At 40.7% G+C, this 16601-nt stretch overlaps 1 protein-coding gene across 8 annotated transcripts in view; it reads left to right on the forward strand.

Annotated features, from left to right (window-relative positions):
• RAPGEF6 (Rap guanine nucleotide exchange factor 6) overlaps positions 1-16601 on the forward strand; it is a 213981-nt gene that overhangs the window by 51294 nt on the left and 146086 nt on the right. For 7 of the 8 annotated variants that reach the window (XM_084838888.1, XM_084838894.1, XM_084838893.1 and 4 more), the window contains exon 6: positions 8366-8509. The exons of the other annotated variant lie outside the window; for it this stretch is intronic. In XM_084838888.1, coding sequence (XP_084695014.1) covers positions 8366-8509 — 144 coding nt within the window. The remainder of the gene's footprint in view (positions 1-8365; positions 8510-16601) is intronic. 8 annotated transcript variants of the gene reach the window in all.

Here is a 16601-nt window from a genome sequence, read left to right on the forward strand (position 1 = left end):
TGAGTTTTCTTTTCGCATTAGGTGGCCGAAATATTTGAGCTTCAGCTTCAGTATCTGTCCTTCCAATGAGAACTCAGGGTTGATTTCCTTTAGGATTGACTGATTTGACCTCCTTGCAGTCCAGCGGACTCGTAGGAGTCTTCTCCAGCACCACAGTTCGAAAGCAACAATTCTTCGGCGCTCAGCCTTCCTTATAGTCCAGCTCTCACAACCATACGTTACTACTGGGAAAACCATAGCTTTGATTAGATGGACCTTTGTCGGCAAGGTGATGTCTCTGCTTCTTACTATGCTGTCTAGGTTTGCCATAGCTTTCCTCCCAAGGAGCAAACATCTTTTAATTTCATGGCTACAGTCACCATCTGCGGTGATGTCGGAGCCCAAGAAAATAAAATCTGTCACTGCTTCCATTTCTTCCCCTTCTATATGCCAGGAAGTGATGGGGCCAGTCCAAATGGGACATGGTTAAGCATATGTCACTGTCTTAAGACTTTTCCAGATATTCAGATGCACTCCTGGCCACTGAAACTTCGGCATCCAGGTTCAGGACTGAATCTAGGAGTACACCCAAACTGCAAAACTGGGTGCTCAAGAAGAATGTGACCCCATCCAGCACAGATAAATCCCTATTCCCTGATGTGCCTTTTGACTGATCAAATCAAGAGCACCTCTAGATTAGGCTTCAGTTTGTTCACCCAGACTGATCAAATCAAGAGCACCTCTAGATTAGGCTTCAGTTTGTATCCAGTCCGTTACTGACATTTTTATGAACCACCCAGAGAGCTTCGGCTATTGGGCGATGTAGAAATAAATAAATATCTGACATCAGACACTGATTCAGAACTAAAACAGCTTCTTTGGATTCAGATGCAAAGGAGAGACAGAGTTATCATCATACTGGTGGCACCAAACTCCAGACAACCTTATTCAGCTTTTTCATGTATATGTTAAAGAGTAAAGGATGGACGGACAATATGGGACCCTGAGGGACACCATGGGCCAGTGGCAACAGTGTCAAATAGGAGTCCCCTGACACCATCTTCTGAAATGGTCCCTCCAAGAAGGATCAGAATCACCATAAAACAATGATTCCATGTCCCATCACATAAAGACAACTCAGAAGGATACCATAGTCAATGATACTGAAAGCAGCTGAGAGGTCCAGCAGAACCAACAGGGACATGTTCCCCTTGTCCAGTTCCTGCCATAGACTGACCAACAAGGTGACCGACTTAGTCTGTGTCCTATAACCAGGCTTGAAGCCAGATTGAAATGGATCAAGATAATTCGCCTCATCCAGGAACACCTAGAGTTGAGATGCCACCATGTGCTCCAACACTTTCCCCCCAAATGGAATATTGGACGCTGGGTGGAAATTACCCAGTATGTTCAGGGAAACATTTTTTTTAAAACAAAGGTCTCACCACTGCCTCTGTTAGGTATGATGGACTCATGCCTCATTAAGAGGCATTCACTACTTTTACCACTTGGCAAGTCGTGTCCCCCCCCCCCCGGCTGCTTTTATAAGCCAGGAAGAGCAAGGGTCAAGCACCTATGTGGTAGCTTTCACCTTGCTAAGATTCTGTAAACATCCTCAGGCTGTACAGATTGAGAATTATCTATTATAACTGGACAAGCAGAGACCAGAGTTATATCAACTAGACCTGTATAAACTATGGCATCAAAGTAGGCACAGATACAAACAATTTTATCTTCAAAGTGTTGTGCAGGTTGGTCACCACAGGCTACGAAGTGGTTTACAGTTTCTTCTCATGGCCCAGAATGTAATAGGCTTTTGACTACTTTAAAGACCTGTCAATGTGGATTCAATGGTGGCAGATTATGAGTTCTTGACTGCCATCACCAACATGGAATAGCCCTTCAAATGGGCTGTAGCCCATGTTTGGCTGGACTTCCTCCAAGTTTTCTGCCAACTTCACTCTTAATCATCCCGCTAGTTTCATTGCCCCCCACTCCTGTCCAGTCTATAGTTTCAGTCAGAATCTGATCAGAAGTGGTCTGGGAGAGTTTGGAGCCCAGTTCAGTAGTTTGGCTATACCTAAGAGTTTGGCTATTCCTAGTTATTCATGTAATGGCAAGATGAAGTTGGGCTCGTTTCAGCCTGTGGAATGTCAGAATAAATGTGAGCTTATCTCTGTCAGTTTTCTCAGAGGAAAGCAGAGGGGAGTGAGATTCTCCGTCCAGCTGCTATTGGTTGACCTTGAATTCATGCCTATAGTTAAGATACCTAACAGCCTCTCCATGTGAAAATAGCAGAAGGGGTGGGGGGTTCAGAGGCACCACACAGATTGATGTGTCAACTCCAGAGGGCAGAATAAGAATGCCCTTTTTGGCATAGGTTTTGTTTATGGGCTAAGATCCCCTGTCAGTTAGGGGGTATATTAGTGCAGACCCACCTTTGCTTTTAAGCCGATACCCAGGCTGGGAACTTTGGTATGGAACATTGTTTTTAATGTCCATCTTTTATTGTGCATCATATAGTGCCACTGTCTGCGCTGCAAGAAACACTTCTGTATTGGATTTGGTTTCACAAGAGTGGCGAGGAGTCAGGTGTGAATTTACACAGTCATATGCAGTGTCTAGTGGCATATATATACTAATTTCTTAGAGCAGTGGGCAATTTTTATGAAGTTATGGTTGGTTCACATAGCTGTATTTGCATACAGTGAAGATCAGCACTTCCTGCTATTAACAAGAGATGGATAATGCACAATGCCTGCTTTGTACAGTGTGTACCTTCTAGGTGATAAGGATGCTCTTTCTTTGCTATGAGAACTGTTTTTCTGCCAAGAATGAGGTGCCCCCTTTTCTCTTTCTGGGTGAAGGGAGGGGTGTATGGGTGTCTTCTGACAGTGTGATGAGAAAAGCCCTATCAAATCCTGAGCAGATTGGCCTGCTCAGTTGTTCTCAACGGAGAGGAGGTGGTATGCCACCTGCTCAGGAAACAGCCCCCTTGGGACCATGCCTGTCACTTCATGAGAACCTGAGTGACTGGACTGCAAATCAAGGGGCTTGTGTAAGGTTTCTTTAAGCTTTCATTATCTGCATCCATTTTCTATCAGTAAACTCGTATCATTCTTTCACACAAATAGACTTGAGTCATATTGGTATCTTCGAATCTGGTTAGTGAGGGCCCTGAGTGGATCGGGCCCCAGATTTAAGAAAACTTCTCACCAAGACTTAGTCTGTTTCATCTGAATTGTCTATATGATCTCTGAATCATTAAGAACCTGTCAGGGAAGGTATTGTTATACTTTTCATAGACCCTGAATTCTTGTTCACTGTGGATTGTGTATCTTCATCTTCGATAGCCCAGAAGCCCTGCTGGCTTGGACTGGTCGTGACACTTCGATTTTTCTGTGTTTTGATCCATGTAGTGTAGAGATACCAAAGTGGAAGTTATGGTTGTCAAAATTTCTGCGTGTTTGGGTTTACTTTGGGCTTACTCTTTAACCTATGTTTTGATGCTTCGATTTGATAGGCCTTGACCCATGTAGCCGGGAGATAACAATGACGGTTTCAAGGTTGGGCTATATCTCTGCATGTGTGGATTTACTTAGGTCTTTTTCTAGAATCCTTGCCTTTGATTGCCTGGGATGGTTTACACCAGGAATCATTCGAGCCCCTTGCCTTCTGAACCGTAGATTGCAACGTGGAAACTAAGTTGTATTGATCTCTGACATGGTTATAGTTATTAGCTTTTGACTATTCTTTGAACTAAATATTAAGCTTATAGCTTTTTGCCATCAGCTGTATGATTTCTGGAGAGCTTTTGCTGTGATAGCTAAGAAGCTCATCTATGAAACCTGATTTGCTGCCAATGAATGTTCTTACTGTTTCTGATGTTTTGTGTTAGTTTGCTAGGATTTGTTTCTGCCAAAAGATGGGCACAGTACAACTCCCTTCAAAACCAGGGAACTTCTTTGGCTCTATGTGGCTGGAGGGACACAGAAGGAGAAATCTTGTCAACCACCTGGGCCATTGACTCATTCCCAAGGTAGTTGGGTTGCATCGCCATGATATACAGACATTTCTCTTTTGTCTTGTGGAAGTACCTTGTAGCTGATCTCTTTGCAACACTTGAGATTTACAGTGCAGACCTTTCCACTCCAGAGGAAGTCACTCTTGATTTTTTCCTTGGAAGACAGGGAGGTCACACTGAAGCATTGTGCAGTGGGAACAGCGTTAAGGTGGCTACTCCTGTTGCTCTCCATATCCCTTGCCAACATCCACTCAGTAGTGGATGTCTACCTACCCACCCCAGCAGTGGTACTCTGTAATGCTTGTCCTCTTCCAGACACCACCAGCTGCTCATCCCTCCTGTAACCACAGGACAACCTTAGCTGCTTATCTTCTTCCTGGAGATATAATTGCATTCTCTCTCACACAGTTTTCCTTCCCCTCCCCCCAAAGTTCAATTATTATCTGGCACTAAGGACATAATGTGAACTGCATTCCTTTCCTGGAGGCAACTTCTGTTTAGCATAGGCAGTTAGACTAGTGCCAGTTTATGAAGCTGTTCCAAAATCTACCTCCTTGAAGAATCCTGTTGTCATCCCTGTTATTTAAGCAAGATAAATGCATAAACTCAGCGTGAGTGGAGAAGCTACATTCAGTTCCTTACTTCAAAGGACGTGTTCCACAATTTGGGTAACACATGTTGTTTGATCTTTGATTATTCATTTACTGACGCTTTCTTGTGATAATAAGTATTGCAGAATTGCAGCATTGCTTTCAGTCCTATTTTAGAAGTGCAAGTTCAAGAAGCTTCTTAATTTTTTATGAAAAGAATATCAAGAACATTTTGCTAGAAAAGAAGGCTAATTATAATTAGTTTAACTTGAACGTCTATCTCTTGTAAGGTCTTTCTATGAATTTTGCTCAGTGCTTGCACTATTTCTTAGTACTGAAAGTTCCAGTGTGCTAGATGTCAATCAATTTTGACCTCATTTCTTTTAGAGTAGGTTTTGCACTGGCTGCTTTGCCACAAAATCAAGAGAACTTCATCTGACATTTGGGCTGCAAGTTTGTATTTATGTAGCATAGAAAGGTTACCCATACTACAGTGCCTGGAAGCATTATAGTACAGAATACAAGACAAATTTCCAACAAAAGATGTTTGTTATAGGGGTTTTTCCAGCTCCTCTGGTTATATTTTCAGTTCCATAGTGCTGGCAATATCTGAAGGAAGCAGGTGGGCGTAGTTACTATAGTTCCTGCTATTAGTTCATTGTGTTTGCTTTTCTGGTAACAAACATACTTAACCTTTTCTTTCATAGTATTCAGTCTGTATTTGGATTTTTAAAAAACGTTCTGTTTGAAAGCTGCTTTGCCATGGCCCCATAATTCCTTAAAAACAATAGAGTGTTTTCACAAGTGAACAGAATAATAGTTATTGATTCTGAAGGTGCTAAGAACTGTCAGTTCTCACTGAAATATCTTGAAACTTGAGATATTTTCAGGGTTTGGGTCAAACAGCAATAACATTGCATACTCAGCATATAGAGTATTAGAAGTTGATCTGGAGAATCTATATGTGGAGAGCCACAGAATTATCTCTGGAGAAATGAACCTATATAGTACAAACTAAGTCTCCAATGCTGATCCTCATGTAGCCAAAATGGCACCATCACACACACAAGAGTAGAGGTATCAGCAGGCTTAGGGGAAACCAGCCCAATGAAGACTGAGCATACTCAGTGGCCACAGAACTCTGTGGTCTGTTGGGGGAAAATTGGAGAACCTGGAAAGGGGAGAATAGAATGGAATATCTTGGTTGAGAGCATGGGCTGGCTGGAACACTGAATAGGAGGACTCTACTTTGCGGTATTTTGTTGCTGGTCCTACATGTGTGTTCCTATATTTCAAATGAAAAGCATAGTGGTCTACTTTACAGGGTTGTTTTGAGGATATAGTGTGACAATTGTAAACCAGTTTTTATATTAAATGCTATATACATGAACAAACAGCAGTAAGTGGCCATATTTCAATAACAGTATCAAGTCAGAGTTTACTGAAAGGTTTTATGAGATATTGCATGTTAAACCTTCACCGTCCCCCCGACTTTGTCCTGAACAGTCAAATTATTACTAATTAGCGATTACTGTGTTCTCAGTGCAGAGTTTCACAAGTTGTTCTTAAATGTGTATTTTATAACACAATTGCAACAAAAATGGTTGCAACAACATAGAATCAGAGCTGGAAGGGATCTCAAACCTTATCCAGTCTAACCCCCTGCTGATACAGGAAATCTGCTGTTAGAATATCCCTGCTAGGTGGTAATCAGTCTGTGCTTGTAATCTTCTCTGGCAGGCAAAAGTGCCAAGGCCATTTGTGCATCTCCAGTTCCCGCTGCCTCTATTGCTGCTGCCTCCAAAATCCCATCAATACTGCTGGGAAACAAGATGTGTGCTCTCTGTGCTCCCTGTTTCCCAGTGGAATTACTGGGACTTCCAGTGGTGGGGGGAGAGGTGTGGCCCCCGCAGGGCTCCAAGGCAGCTAATGTGGCCCCCCAAGCCCTGGAGTTTGCCCAGCCCTGCTGTAGGCGGAGTCCACATCTTTCTGAGGCAGTTCAGTGTTGAACAGGTCATACCATCAGGAAATTCCAACAAAGTTGTAGTCAGTATCCCCATATCATTTGAACCTATTGGTTTTGTCCTACTCTCTGAACAAAATAACATATTTGCTCTTTTATCTGCGGGGCAGCCCTTCAGATTTGAAGATGGTTTTGAAGATACTGTTAACAAGCTTCTAGTATAAAGTTGGGTGACATGGTCTGATTAATGCATGATGTGTGGTAAGCTGTATTTGGTAACCATCCTACGTGCATCCTTTTGAACTCCAGGTTCTGTTACTGCAACCAGGAATAGCCTCTTGCATGACATTATGACAACATTTTATTGCATAGCGTGACAGCTAGTAAACTAGCCTGAGAAAAGCTAATTGTGGCACTTTGAGTGGAAGAAAGCCACGTGTGTGACAGTAGCCTTAACAGCAGAAGAAAAAAAATAAGAATAACTTTTCTCATAAATGCATAAACATGTTCTTCTTTCCACAGACTGTTCCTCAAACAAGTATTGTAAAAAAAATTGATACAGCCCATCCAAAATTCAGCATTTTTAAGTTCCATTTATTTCAGTAGCAGACATTTTAAGTACCTGCTTAATTCTCCTTTTGAAATTAATTGGATTTAAAAGTGCTTAACTATGACTGGATTGTACCCCTTGTGACTGACTATTGTTTCAAATACTGATTCGTCTGTTGATTGCAAAGAGAAACACAATTCTGTAGTGGACCACTTGTAGAGTAGGACAGTGAGACTCTTTTCCGTTTTGAAAACAATAATCATATAAGTGCTTTTAGGAACATATATTTACTGCTAGGTTCCTAATTCTTGTCACATTCCGCTCAGTTGCATTGGTGGTTTAATCTAAGGAAATAAATGTGTTCCTTTCCTTGGTACATGCCTTTTGCCTTGTGTACAAAATACAGTTAAAGTACTGCATAGTTACTCTTGACAGTTGTTGTTTGTATACATTTGTCTGTCTCTGCTACTTCCTGCTGAGATTTCAAAAGGAAATGTGAAGATAAAACTTGCTTTTTATAGCGTAAATGAGCATGAAGGGAAGCAAGTAGTCTGCCTGAGCTAATATGGTTCAAAACACTATTTCAGAAAGTTTTGATTTGTCGATTTTTGGCTGTAGCTAAGGATTTAACAATTCTGGGTATTGAACATTTGGACCTTTTTAAAAAAATGTGGGGGTTTTGCTTTATATTCTAGTATTATACTGGAATGTATTAGTGAGTAGTGACTAGAAATGAGAAAATAACTGAGTGTGATAGGGAGAAATTGAGTTTTCGATGGTAGTTCCTAGTGCCTAATAGTACAGTTTTAAATGAAATGTATCTAGTATGTCCTGTTTCTAAAATAGATCTTATTCTAACCATATCATTAAGCAACCTTTAAAAACATAATACTATTTGCAGTAAGTAATAGCATAAATATGAAACTACCAAGCTGACATATTTTACCCTGTGACTATGTAACTATTTAATTTTTTAATACAGCATTGGAGTTCAATGAACAGTTTTTACTGCTGGTTAGGTAGGCTTGCTTAGGATTTTTTTTTTTTTTTTTGAAACTCTGTTTCCGGGAAGGAAATTGTGGCCTCCCTAGTCATTGTAATAACACTGAAGACGTGTAGCTCTAGTTTCAGAAATGTGCATAGGCTGTCCTATGACAAGCGCGCATTGAGACTTACTCATGAGTTTTTTAAGATTGCATAGACTTTCAATGATATGGAAGAATTGGATGTTTAATCAGGATTCTGAACATGTGTTCCAGGTGGATAACTCAAAAGAGAATGAAGACAACATCCTGCAAAGGGAAGTGCCCCTTCGACAATCTCGGCGAAGGTTTAGGAAGATTAATCAGAGGGGAGAACGCCAGACCATCACCGATAATGTGGATGTTAGCAGCTACCTTTCAGTGAGTGTACTCCCCATGTTCCAGCAGTGTATTTGCTTCACATGTGGTGTTTTTTTTCTGTAGGGCTGAAATGAAGAGGTGGATAAAATTACAAGGTTGATTTTGTAAGTTTTGGAGTTGTAGATGGCTTTTGAGATACAGCACTTTAAAGCAACTATAGCTTTCTAAGCATCATGCTGATGTACTATCCATTAATGAAGATCAGTCCTGCCCAAAGCATGTTGTGGTCACTTTTATTACCTTTAGGCACTTTGACCTTTGACTGATACATTTGACCTGTGTTCAAATGAATATTATGAAAGATCAACTACCACCAAAAAAGCAAATGCTTAGCATGATGTTGGTGGCTGTTGAGTGTAATACCTTCGTTTATTTTTAGATGTATAGCCATCCTTATTACAAAAGGGTTGGGACAACTAACAAAAGCATAATCCATTAAAATATAATACAATTACAAATCAAAATACAATTCAGTTACATGTTTTTATGTTGTATTACATATGTATTTATAATAACTAAATAAATGTTTGACCACTTTCTGTCAACTTAACCCTGAGAACCAAAAGGAGGTCTTAGAACTGTTCAGGAAAGTCAGGCTTGGAATGTGGAAAGTCTTTCTGTAAATTAAGTGTTGGTTGACCTGTGTGTGTATTGGACTCGTACAGAATCTTGTTATTCCCCTACTGCAAGAGCAGGCAAAAATCCTCTTTCTGTCCTACTGCTTATTGGATGAATTACCAAATGCTGGTGATGTCTTTTTCTTCCATAAATATATACTCACTTGGTTCTAGTCTTCCGTCCAAATGTCTTTAAAAAAATTTGTGCACCTCTTCAGCAGCCTCACTGACTGACAAGTTTTCAAGTTCAAGCTTTCATTTAATATTAATCCATGTTAGTTGATGCATACAATAACGGTTGTGTCAGAATATAAAACCAGTATTAAGAAACTAATGGCCATATGTTTTGTAATAAAAGGTAAATATAAAAACAGATATCCTATTTTTCAGTGATTCTGAAATATTAATTGAACCAACTTTAAATTACCTCAGTATATTATTCATTGTACACATTGGTTTAAAGAATAACTCAGTTCAAACAGTGCATTGTCCTAGAACTGTCAAAAACAAGTTCTGTTTCGCAATCATAATTAATTGTTATGATTTAAATTACTTATTGTAATTATGTTACAATGAATATCAAGTAATTTTATCTCATCTTGTCTGAACGTATTTCCATGTTCTGGGAGTAAGCGCCTCTGGAATAATGGATGACTGGGCAAACTTAGTCTGCTGCTAGAGGAATCTCTTTCTTTGCAGCCCCAGCTGGCTATGTTACTGCTGTTGAGCATGCTTCTGTCAATCCAGTATAGCGGCTCAGAAACTAGAACATTTTATCCAATTAACAGGAGTACAGTGTGGGTAACTTAGGGTATTGTTTCTTGATATTGGGGTATCCCCACAGGGTATCCAAGAATGGTGGGGAAAGATAAGACTTTGGCATGTAAACAAGTTATCTTGAGAGGCAATAAGATTAAAAATCACAGTCAAGTTACTGAAGGCTATTCCAGAAGGGAAAGGACTGAGCATGGGGAAGCTACAATAAGATCTGGTTGCAGCTAGACCACAGAGAGAGAGAGAAAGAGAAGGGGGTGGGGTGAGGAGATGAGAAAAAGCAGAGCAAGAGGGAAGAGATGAGGAATGATGAGAAAAGTCAGGAGAAAACCTTAAGTCTACCAAGTCAAATAGAGAAGAGGAGAAGGAACTGTCAGCAGTAGAAGAGTAAATCTAGAAGAGTAAATCCATGGCAGGGCATCCACTGGGTAAGAGCTTAAAGCATCCAGGGGGTCAGACTGCAGCAGGGGGTTCCAGTAGGCACAGCGGGAAGATGCAAAAATGGGTTGCACTCTTCCAGAAGAATCAAATATGTAGTCTGGGGGGATGGTCCAGAATCTGCATCATCTTTGAAGAGTAATCTGGTATTAACTGAGGCTAGGTACATCCATCCATCAGTTACCCCATGCGTTTGTTACGTCCAGGCTGGACTGCTGCAATGCTCTGTATGTGGGGCTGCTTGTAAAGACAGTTTAGAAACTACAATTGGTACACAATATGGCCCCCAGGATGCTGATAGGAGTGAGGTGGTTGGATCATATTACATGAATTGTATGATCTGCATTTGTTACTGGTACATGACAGACGTTGATTACCAATGAACTGGTTACATGAATTGCATTGGTTACTCATTCTTTTCCAGTCTCAAAGGGCTGGTAATACCTTTTAAAGCCCTAAATGGCCTGAGACCTGGTTATCATTTTTACCTTCACGAACCTGCCCATTATTAGTAAACATCCAGTTGGTGCATACTAGGGGTCATGGTCTTCTAAACATTGGCACTACAGTTGTGGAATTTTCTTCCCAGGGAGATCCAACAGGCTCCCTTCTTCCCATGTTTAGATGGCATTTGAAGACATTTTGATTCTGGAAGGTATTTTATGATTCCTCTGTTTTTATTTTCTGCTGCTTTTAAATGCTTCTGTGCATTTTTAGTTGATTTGTTTTTTTGAGTGCTTTAGAAATTAGTTTGAAAAATGGTATAAATAAATAAAATTAGGCACTACCTTCTCCAATATGCACTTCTATGATCCACGATCAAAAAATAATGCCATAGTAAAGGTATCTTTTATAAACAGGAATGGCTGACAAGGTTTAAAAACATAAACTCCTGGCATTCATTAAGGATTGTATTGTAATGCTTGCATTATTTTCAAAAACTATAGTGAGAGTTAGAATACCCTTAAACAAATCCATCATACCTATTAAGACATTTTCTTGTTCTTTGATAAGGCATTTAGTGCTTAAAGGTTGTGTTCTCAGTGGTCCAATATGTAGAGGACTAACTGCTGCAGATCTTCCTATCTGACTTACAAGTCACTTTTTTATATTGTGCCCTTTTTTAAGGAGCGCAGGATCAGAGAGCTGGAGCAAGTCACTTATGACTATGAGGAAAGGTTACAGGTAGAAAAAAGGAAAGTAAGGGCAGATGTGACATAGGTGTATAAAATTATGCATGGTGTGGAGAAAATGGATAGGGAATAATTGCTTTCTGATATTTTTTCAAAAGTCTTGAGTAGTTTATTTCAAATTTTCTCTATCTTGAATGTCTTGCTCTCAGCTTTACTGTTTGAAAAGGTATCTATCTTACCTGTGTGAGATGAAAACTCATGTGATGCTAAAGAGCATTCTTTTTCCTTTTCTATATTTTTGTTAGCTCTTCAAAGTCCCTCTCATACTTCTTTCTCTTTGTTATCTGATATTCTTTGCTCATGAACTCACCTGGGCTCAGCATGTAATTAGGTTTCAGTGGATACTGGTTAGTTCAGCAGTCTCTTCTATTTTGTTTGCTTTTTGGTAGAGAAACTAAGCATGAATGTGTTTCAGTTGTTGGGTCTCTTATTTGTGGTTTGTATTAATGCTGAAATAAGATGATTTTAAACTTGTTATTAGAAGGAAGCCATGACTGTGGTGAATTAATTTCCTGAACAGTCTAGAAGTGCAAGCTACTTCTGTGTGCCGTCTCTGAACCTGCAGTTTGCTGCTTCATTTGCTACCTCAGCACTAGCAGGGACAATATTTGTTTGACAATCTATTGTAGAGGAATGCTGCAAAATTCTGTGACGAAATAGCCTTTTTTGTGTGCAGGGGATGAAATTCCTTCAACTTTTGTTGTAGGGCTTGCAGGCTGGTTTAGCAAGATGGGTGGAAGACCGATAGTCATATCTGTCATACAGTGCTGTTAAGTGATGTTGTCAACTGTTACAGGAAGCTGCTTCTCTGGCTGAATGCCAGATTACTGACTCAAAGAAAGCATAACAGTTTTAAAATGGCATCCAAAAGAACAGCATGAAGAACCAGGCAGAGTTAGCTCACTGGCGAGTTGACAGGGAATAGCCTCTTCTGATTTCTTGTACTAGTTTGTTTCTAAAGGAAGTAAGGATCACCAAATTATTTTTGATGAGATTGGCTAGTGGTTACCTAAAGAAAAGAGAGGCTTATGTCACAATGAATTGATCTCTAAAGTAGTGGAGCATGTGCTTTTTTAAACTGCTGCAGACTAACATGATACTTCTAAAATGTGACTAGTGTTACACATGTATATTCTTAACTCATTGTGGCTTGAGCATCAGTAGTGTGCTCTGAGAAATATACTAAATAATTAAAAGAGCCTATGATGCTGTAGGTGTGCCTCCTTCCAAACAGCTTCCTACAAGGGCAGGCAGGTCTGCTGTGTCTTTCTGTTAAGAGTGACTGACCTCCTGTGGCAGAGAAATGTCAGAATTACCTGGCCTCAGAGAAGGTCACCTGCTGTGTCTGGTATAAGTGTGAGAGTGAAATGTGTCTTCGGAAAGATGGTGTGCCTTTGTTGTTGGAAGTTCTGAAACATAGTAGAATGTTAGAATGGGTAAATTTATGTTCTGTCTTGAAAGGAAAACAAAGACTGTTTATTAAATTTTCCATTTTATTTATGTATTTATTAGATTTATTAGTCACCCATCTTGCCAGCTACCCGGCCACTCTAGGTGGCGCACAATACAAATAACAAAATGAAATACAACAAATTTACATAATCAACTGAACAAAACAACATTGCTGTAAAAACCCGTAACCCACCCCAAATGCCCGCCTGAACAGCCAGGTTTTCAAAGCCTGGCGGGAGCTCATCAAAGAGGGGGCATGGCAGAGGTCACTAGGGAGGGAATTCCACAGAGCAGGGGCCACCACAGAAAAGGCTCTTTCCCTAGTCCTCACCAGCCTAGCTGTCTTGGCTGATGGGACAGACAGAAGGCCTTCTGAGGCCCATCTTGTTGAGCGGTGTCCCTTGTGTTGTTGGAGGCGCTCCTTAAGATAGACTGGGCTGGAACGGTATAGGTTTTTAAAGGTCAATGACAACACCTTGAATTGGGCCCGGAAAACAACTGGTAACCAGTGCAATTCTTTCAGCACTGGAGTGATGTGGTCTTGCTGACGGCTGTTACTGCGTTCTGCACCAGTTGCAACTTCTGAACCATCTTCAAGGGTAACCCCACATAAAGTGCATTACAGTAGTCTAGGTGAGAAGAGACCAGGGCATGAACTACTGATGGGAGGGGATGGTTAGGGAGTGGCTTTGTCTATTTTTGGCCTCACTGTGGTTACTTTTATTATTTTGGTTGTGTACATGCTGCTTACCTTGTTTAGAGGTAAAGGGGGTTAGAAGGATAAGTCTGTGATAGCCTACCCCTGAAATGTGATCAATAACTTGCAAATCATTCAGGTGCTTAAGAGCAAGCATAACCAGGACTGCAGAGTACTATATAGCTAATTGAAACAAAAGATTTATTTGACTCAGGCCAAACTATCTATAAAAACTGGAATGTAGTCAGGATCCTTGGGTTTAATGTTCATCCATTCTCAATATGCAAAGGGTTAGTGATGACGTTATTTTTTAAATACTTTATGTGAATGACAGTACAAATGCTCTAGCGCTTATAAGATATTTTATTGCACATCTCAAATATACTTATAAGCTATATTGTCATTTCTAGACTTGGGAAACATTGCCATATTAAGTTGCTTAGTATATCCTTATTCACATGGGCTTGGATCCAAAGTGCCTCAAGCATAAATAGAAGGCATTTCCACTTGCACATAATGCACGTGTGTGCTGCAGACTTCCCCTCTGGCAATAATACCACCTCTTTCATACCACATTGCATATCTTTTCACTTGGCCCCCCGAACCTCAGGAATGGCTTTTAAAGAGATGTGAGGGACTGCATCTGGTAGAGAGAGTGAAAAAGTCCTGGTACTCGTGCAGAACACTGCACATGGTAGATAAAGCGCATCAATTTTTGATTACCATAACATGGAAGCACTTGTACTGAACGTGAATCCGTCCAAATGTCTGAGAATAAAAGGAAATGATGTATACATAATTATAAGATTTACTTTAATGAGGGAAGTACTCTGCCACTGATGGCTTCTTATTGAAAAAAATGCAGTTGTTTCTGGGATTGCTCAGAAACCTGGGCATGTACTGGATCTCTCTGTCTGTCTCGGTCTCGGTCTGTCTGTCTTTCTCTCTCTCTCTCTCTCTCTCTCTCTCAAATACCTTTTTAGCACTTGTTATTTGGAAGAGACAGTCATTTACTGAATGGCCATTTTGTAGTATCCAGTGTACCCAGCAGACTCCTGGAAACCTCAGCTTTATTTAAAACAAGTTTCTAGCTCTCATAAGTGTTGAGATAAGTCTTTAAAAATAATTGCAATGGCTATGTTTGGACACCTGTGATTTAGTCCATAGTAGAGGGCAATGAAAATCAGGCTGGGAAAATGTAGAGGGGCCTCTACTGGCTGCTAAATTCCTTTAAGGGGGTCATAAGGCAACAGAGGGCTTGATGCCCCCTGTTCCCTGATTAATACGAGAATCTGTTTTTAGTATCACTGTATAGGGGCTGGGAGTTGGGCTGAGTTGCTCAAGTAATGGTTCCTGTGTGTATTGCATAAGGTCCAGGAAACCAGGGACAGTTGGACAGTATATCAAATCAGACTTAATGATGAAAGGCCAAGTATTTGCTGTGTTTTCCAGATACTGACTAGTAGAAAAATTACAAGGATCGCATTTATGAAATACGCATAAATGGCACTGCAGGGTGGGCTAGGCTGGACAGATGCCTCCCCAAAGATATATTTTTTGACATAATTTGAAGTACAACTGGTTGAAAAGCATTTTCTTTTGGTATTTGTAAAGGTGTGTTGGTGGGCTCAGTTACTTGATCCATGGAGGGAGCAATCCTATCAAGATCGACGGTTGCCTCCGACCCCAGGGGCGACTGCCTATACAGTGCAGGGTGGGAGGAGTGGTGAGGAGCGGATTCCTTTTCACTTCCCCCGCCCTGCTTTTGTGGCTAGCCGCGGGACCTCGGAGCATGGGAAGCAGTGGCTGGACGTCACATAGGATGTGTTGTACCGGATTTCTGACTTCCCCACCCTGCCCCGCCCCCAGGAATGCACCATTTTCACCGTTCTGTGCTGTTCTAACAAGCATGGAGCGCGGGGCCGATCTGTGCTGCCTACGAGGTGGTGCAGGAGGGGGTGAGGGTCAGTTCTCTGGGAACTAACCTCAGAGCGCGGGCCCCGAGGTCGGTTTCTGGGATCCAACCTATCCTATGGCCATCTCGCCGCTGACTAGCGGCCATAGGATTGCGCCCTTAGTTAGTTTTGTGTTACTGAAGAGTTATCAAACCACTTACAACTTGATCTGCAAGGAATCCTGCACTTTTTAACAGGTGTATAATTGGCATGAAATCCAACAGTGCATCTTCATTCTAGGAAAAACTTTCTCTGTAGAATTTGTGTCATGCAAATCTTTGTCTGCACATAGACCAGGAAAGCTTATTGTTCACTACTTATATAACCTGGAGACTACAATGAAATAAAAATTAGAGTAGAATCTTAAATTTGAACAATGAGGACTACAATCCTAAACGTGCATACTTCAATGTATATCTTATTTAAATCAGTTGTAACTTACCTCTGGGTAAATATATTTAAGATTGCAGCATTAATGTGAAAATATAGAGATGTTTGGAAAGATGGTTCTTACTCCCTCAGAATCCACTTTGCCCCTTCTTTTGTTGCCCCCCCCCCATATTTTTTCTTCTGATGCCATATAATGAAACAGAGAATGGTCTGCTTCACCTAATCATATCTCAGCTCAGTGAGCCAAGATGTGAATGAGTGTTTTGACTGCACACTCAGCCTTTTCTCTTTTCCTTTCCTGAAAACCACAGTTAAACCAGGAATTATCTAATTAACCATAGTGCCGCCTTTTGTAGGAACTGGGAAACTATCATTCCCAGCTTTGAAACAAACCAGGATCTTAAACCAACTTGAGACAGTGATTTAAGATCCTAGCTTGTTCTGAACCTGGTAACCAAAGTTTCCTATTTTGGATGAAATGGAAATGTATGGTTAATTAGAGACTTCTGGACAAAAAGCTTGCAAGGCTGAGATATCATTATCTGAAGTAGGGCAGAGTCTATATAGGTGGATGTA

The sequence above is a fragment of the Heloderma suspectum genome, chromosome 2, assembly GCF_057233095.1.
Source record: "Heloderma suspectum isolate Gila_16-S chromosome 2, 16-S_ref, whole genome shotgun sequence".
NCBI lineage: Eukaryota > Metazoa > Chordata > Lepidosauria > Squamata > Helodermatidae > Heloderma > Heloderma suspectum.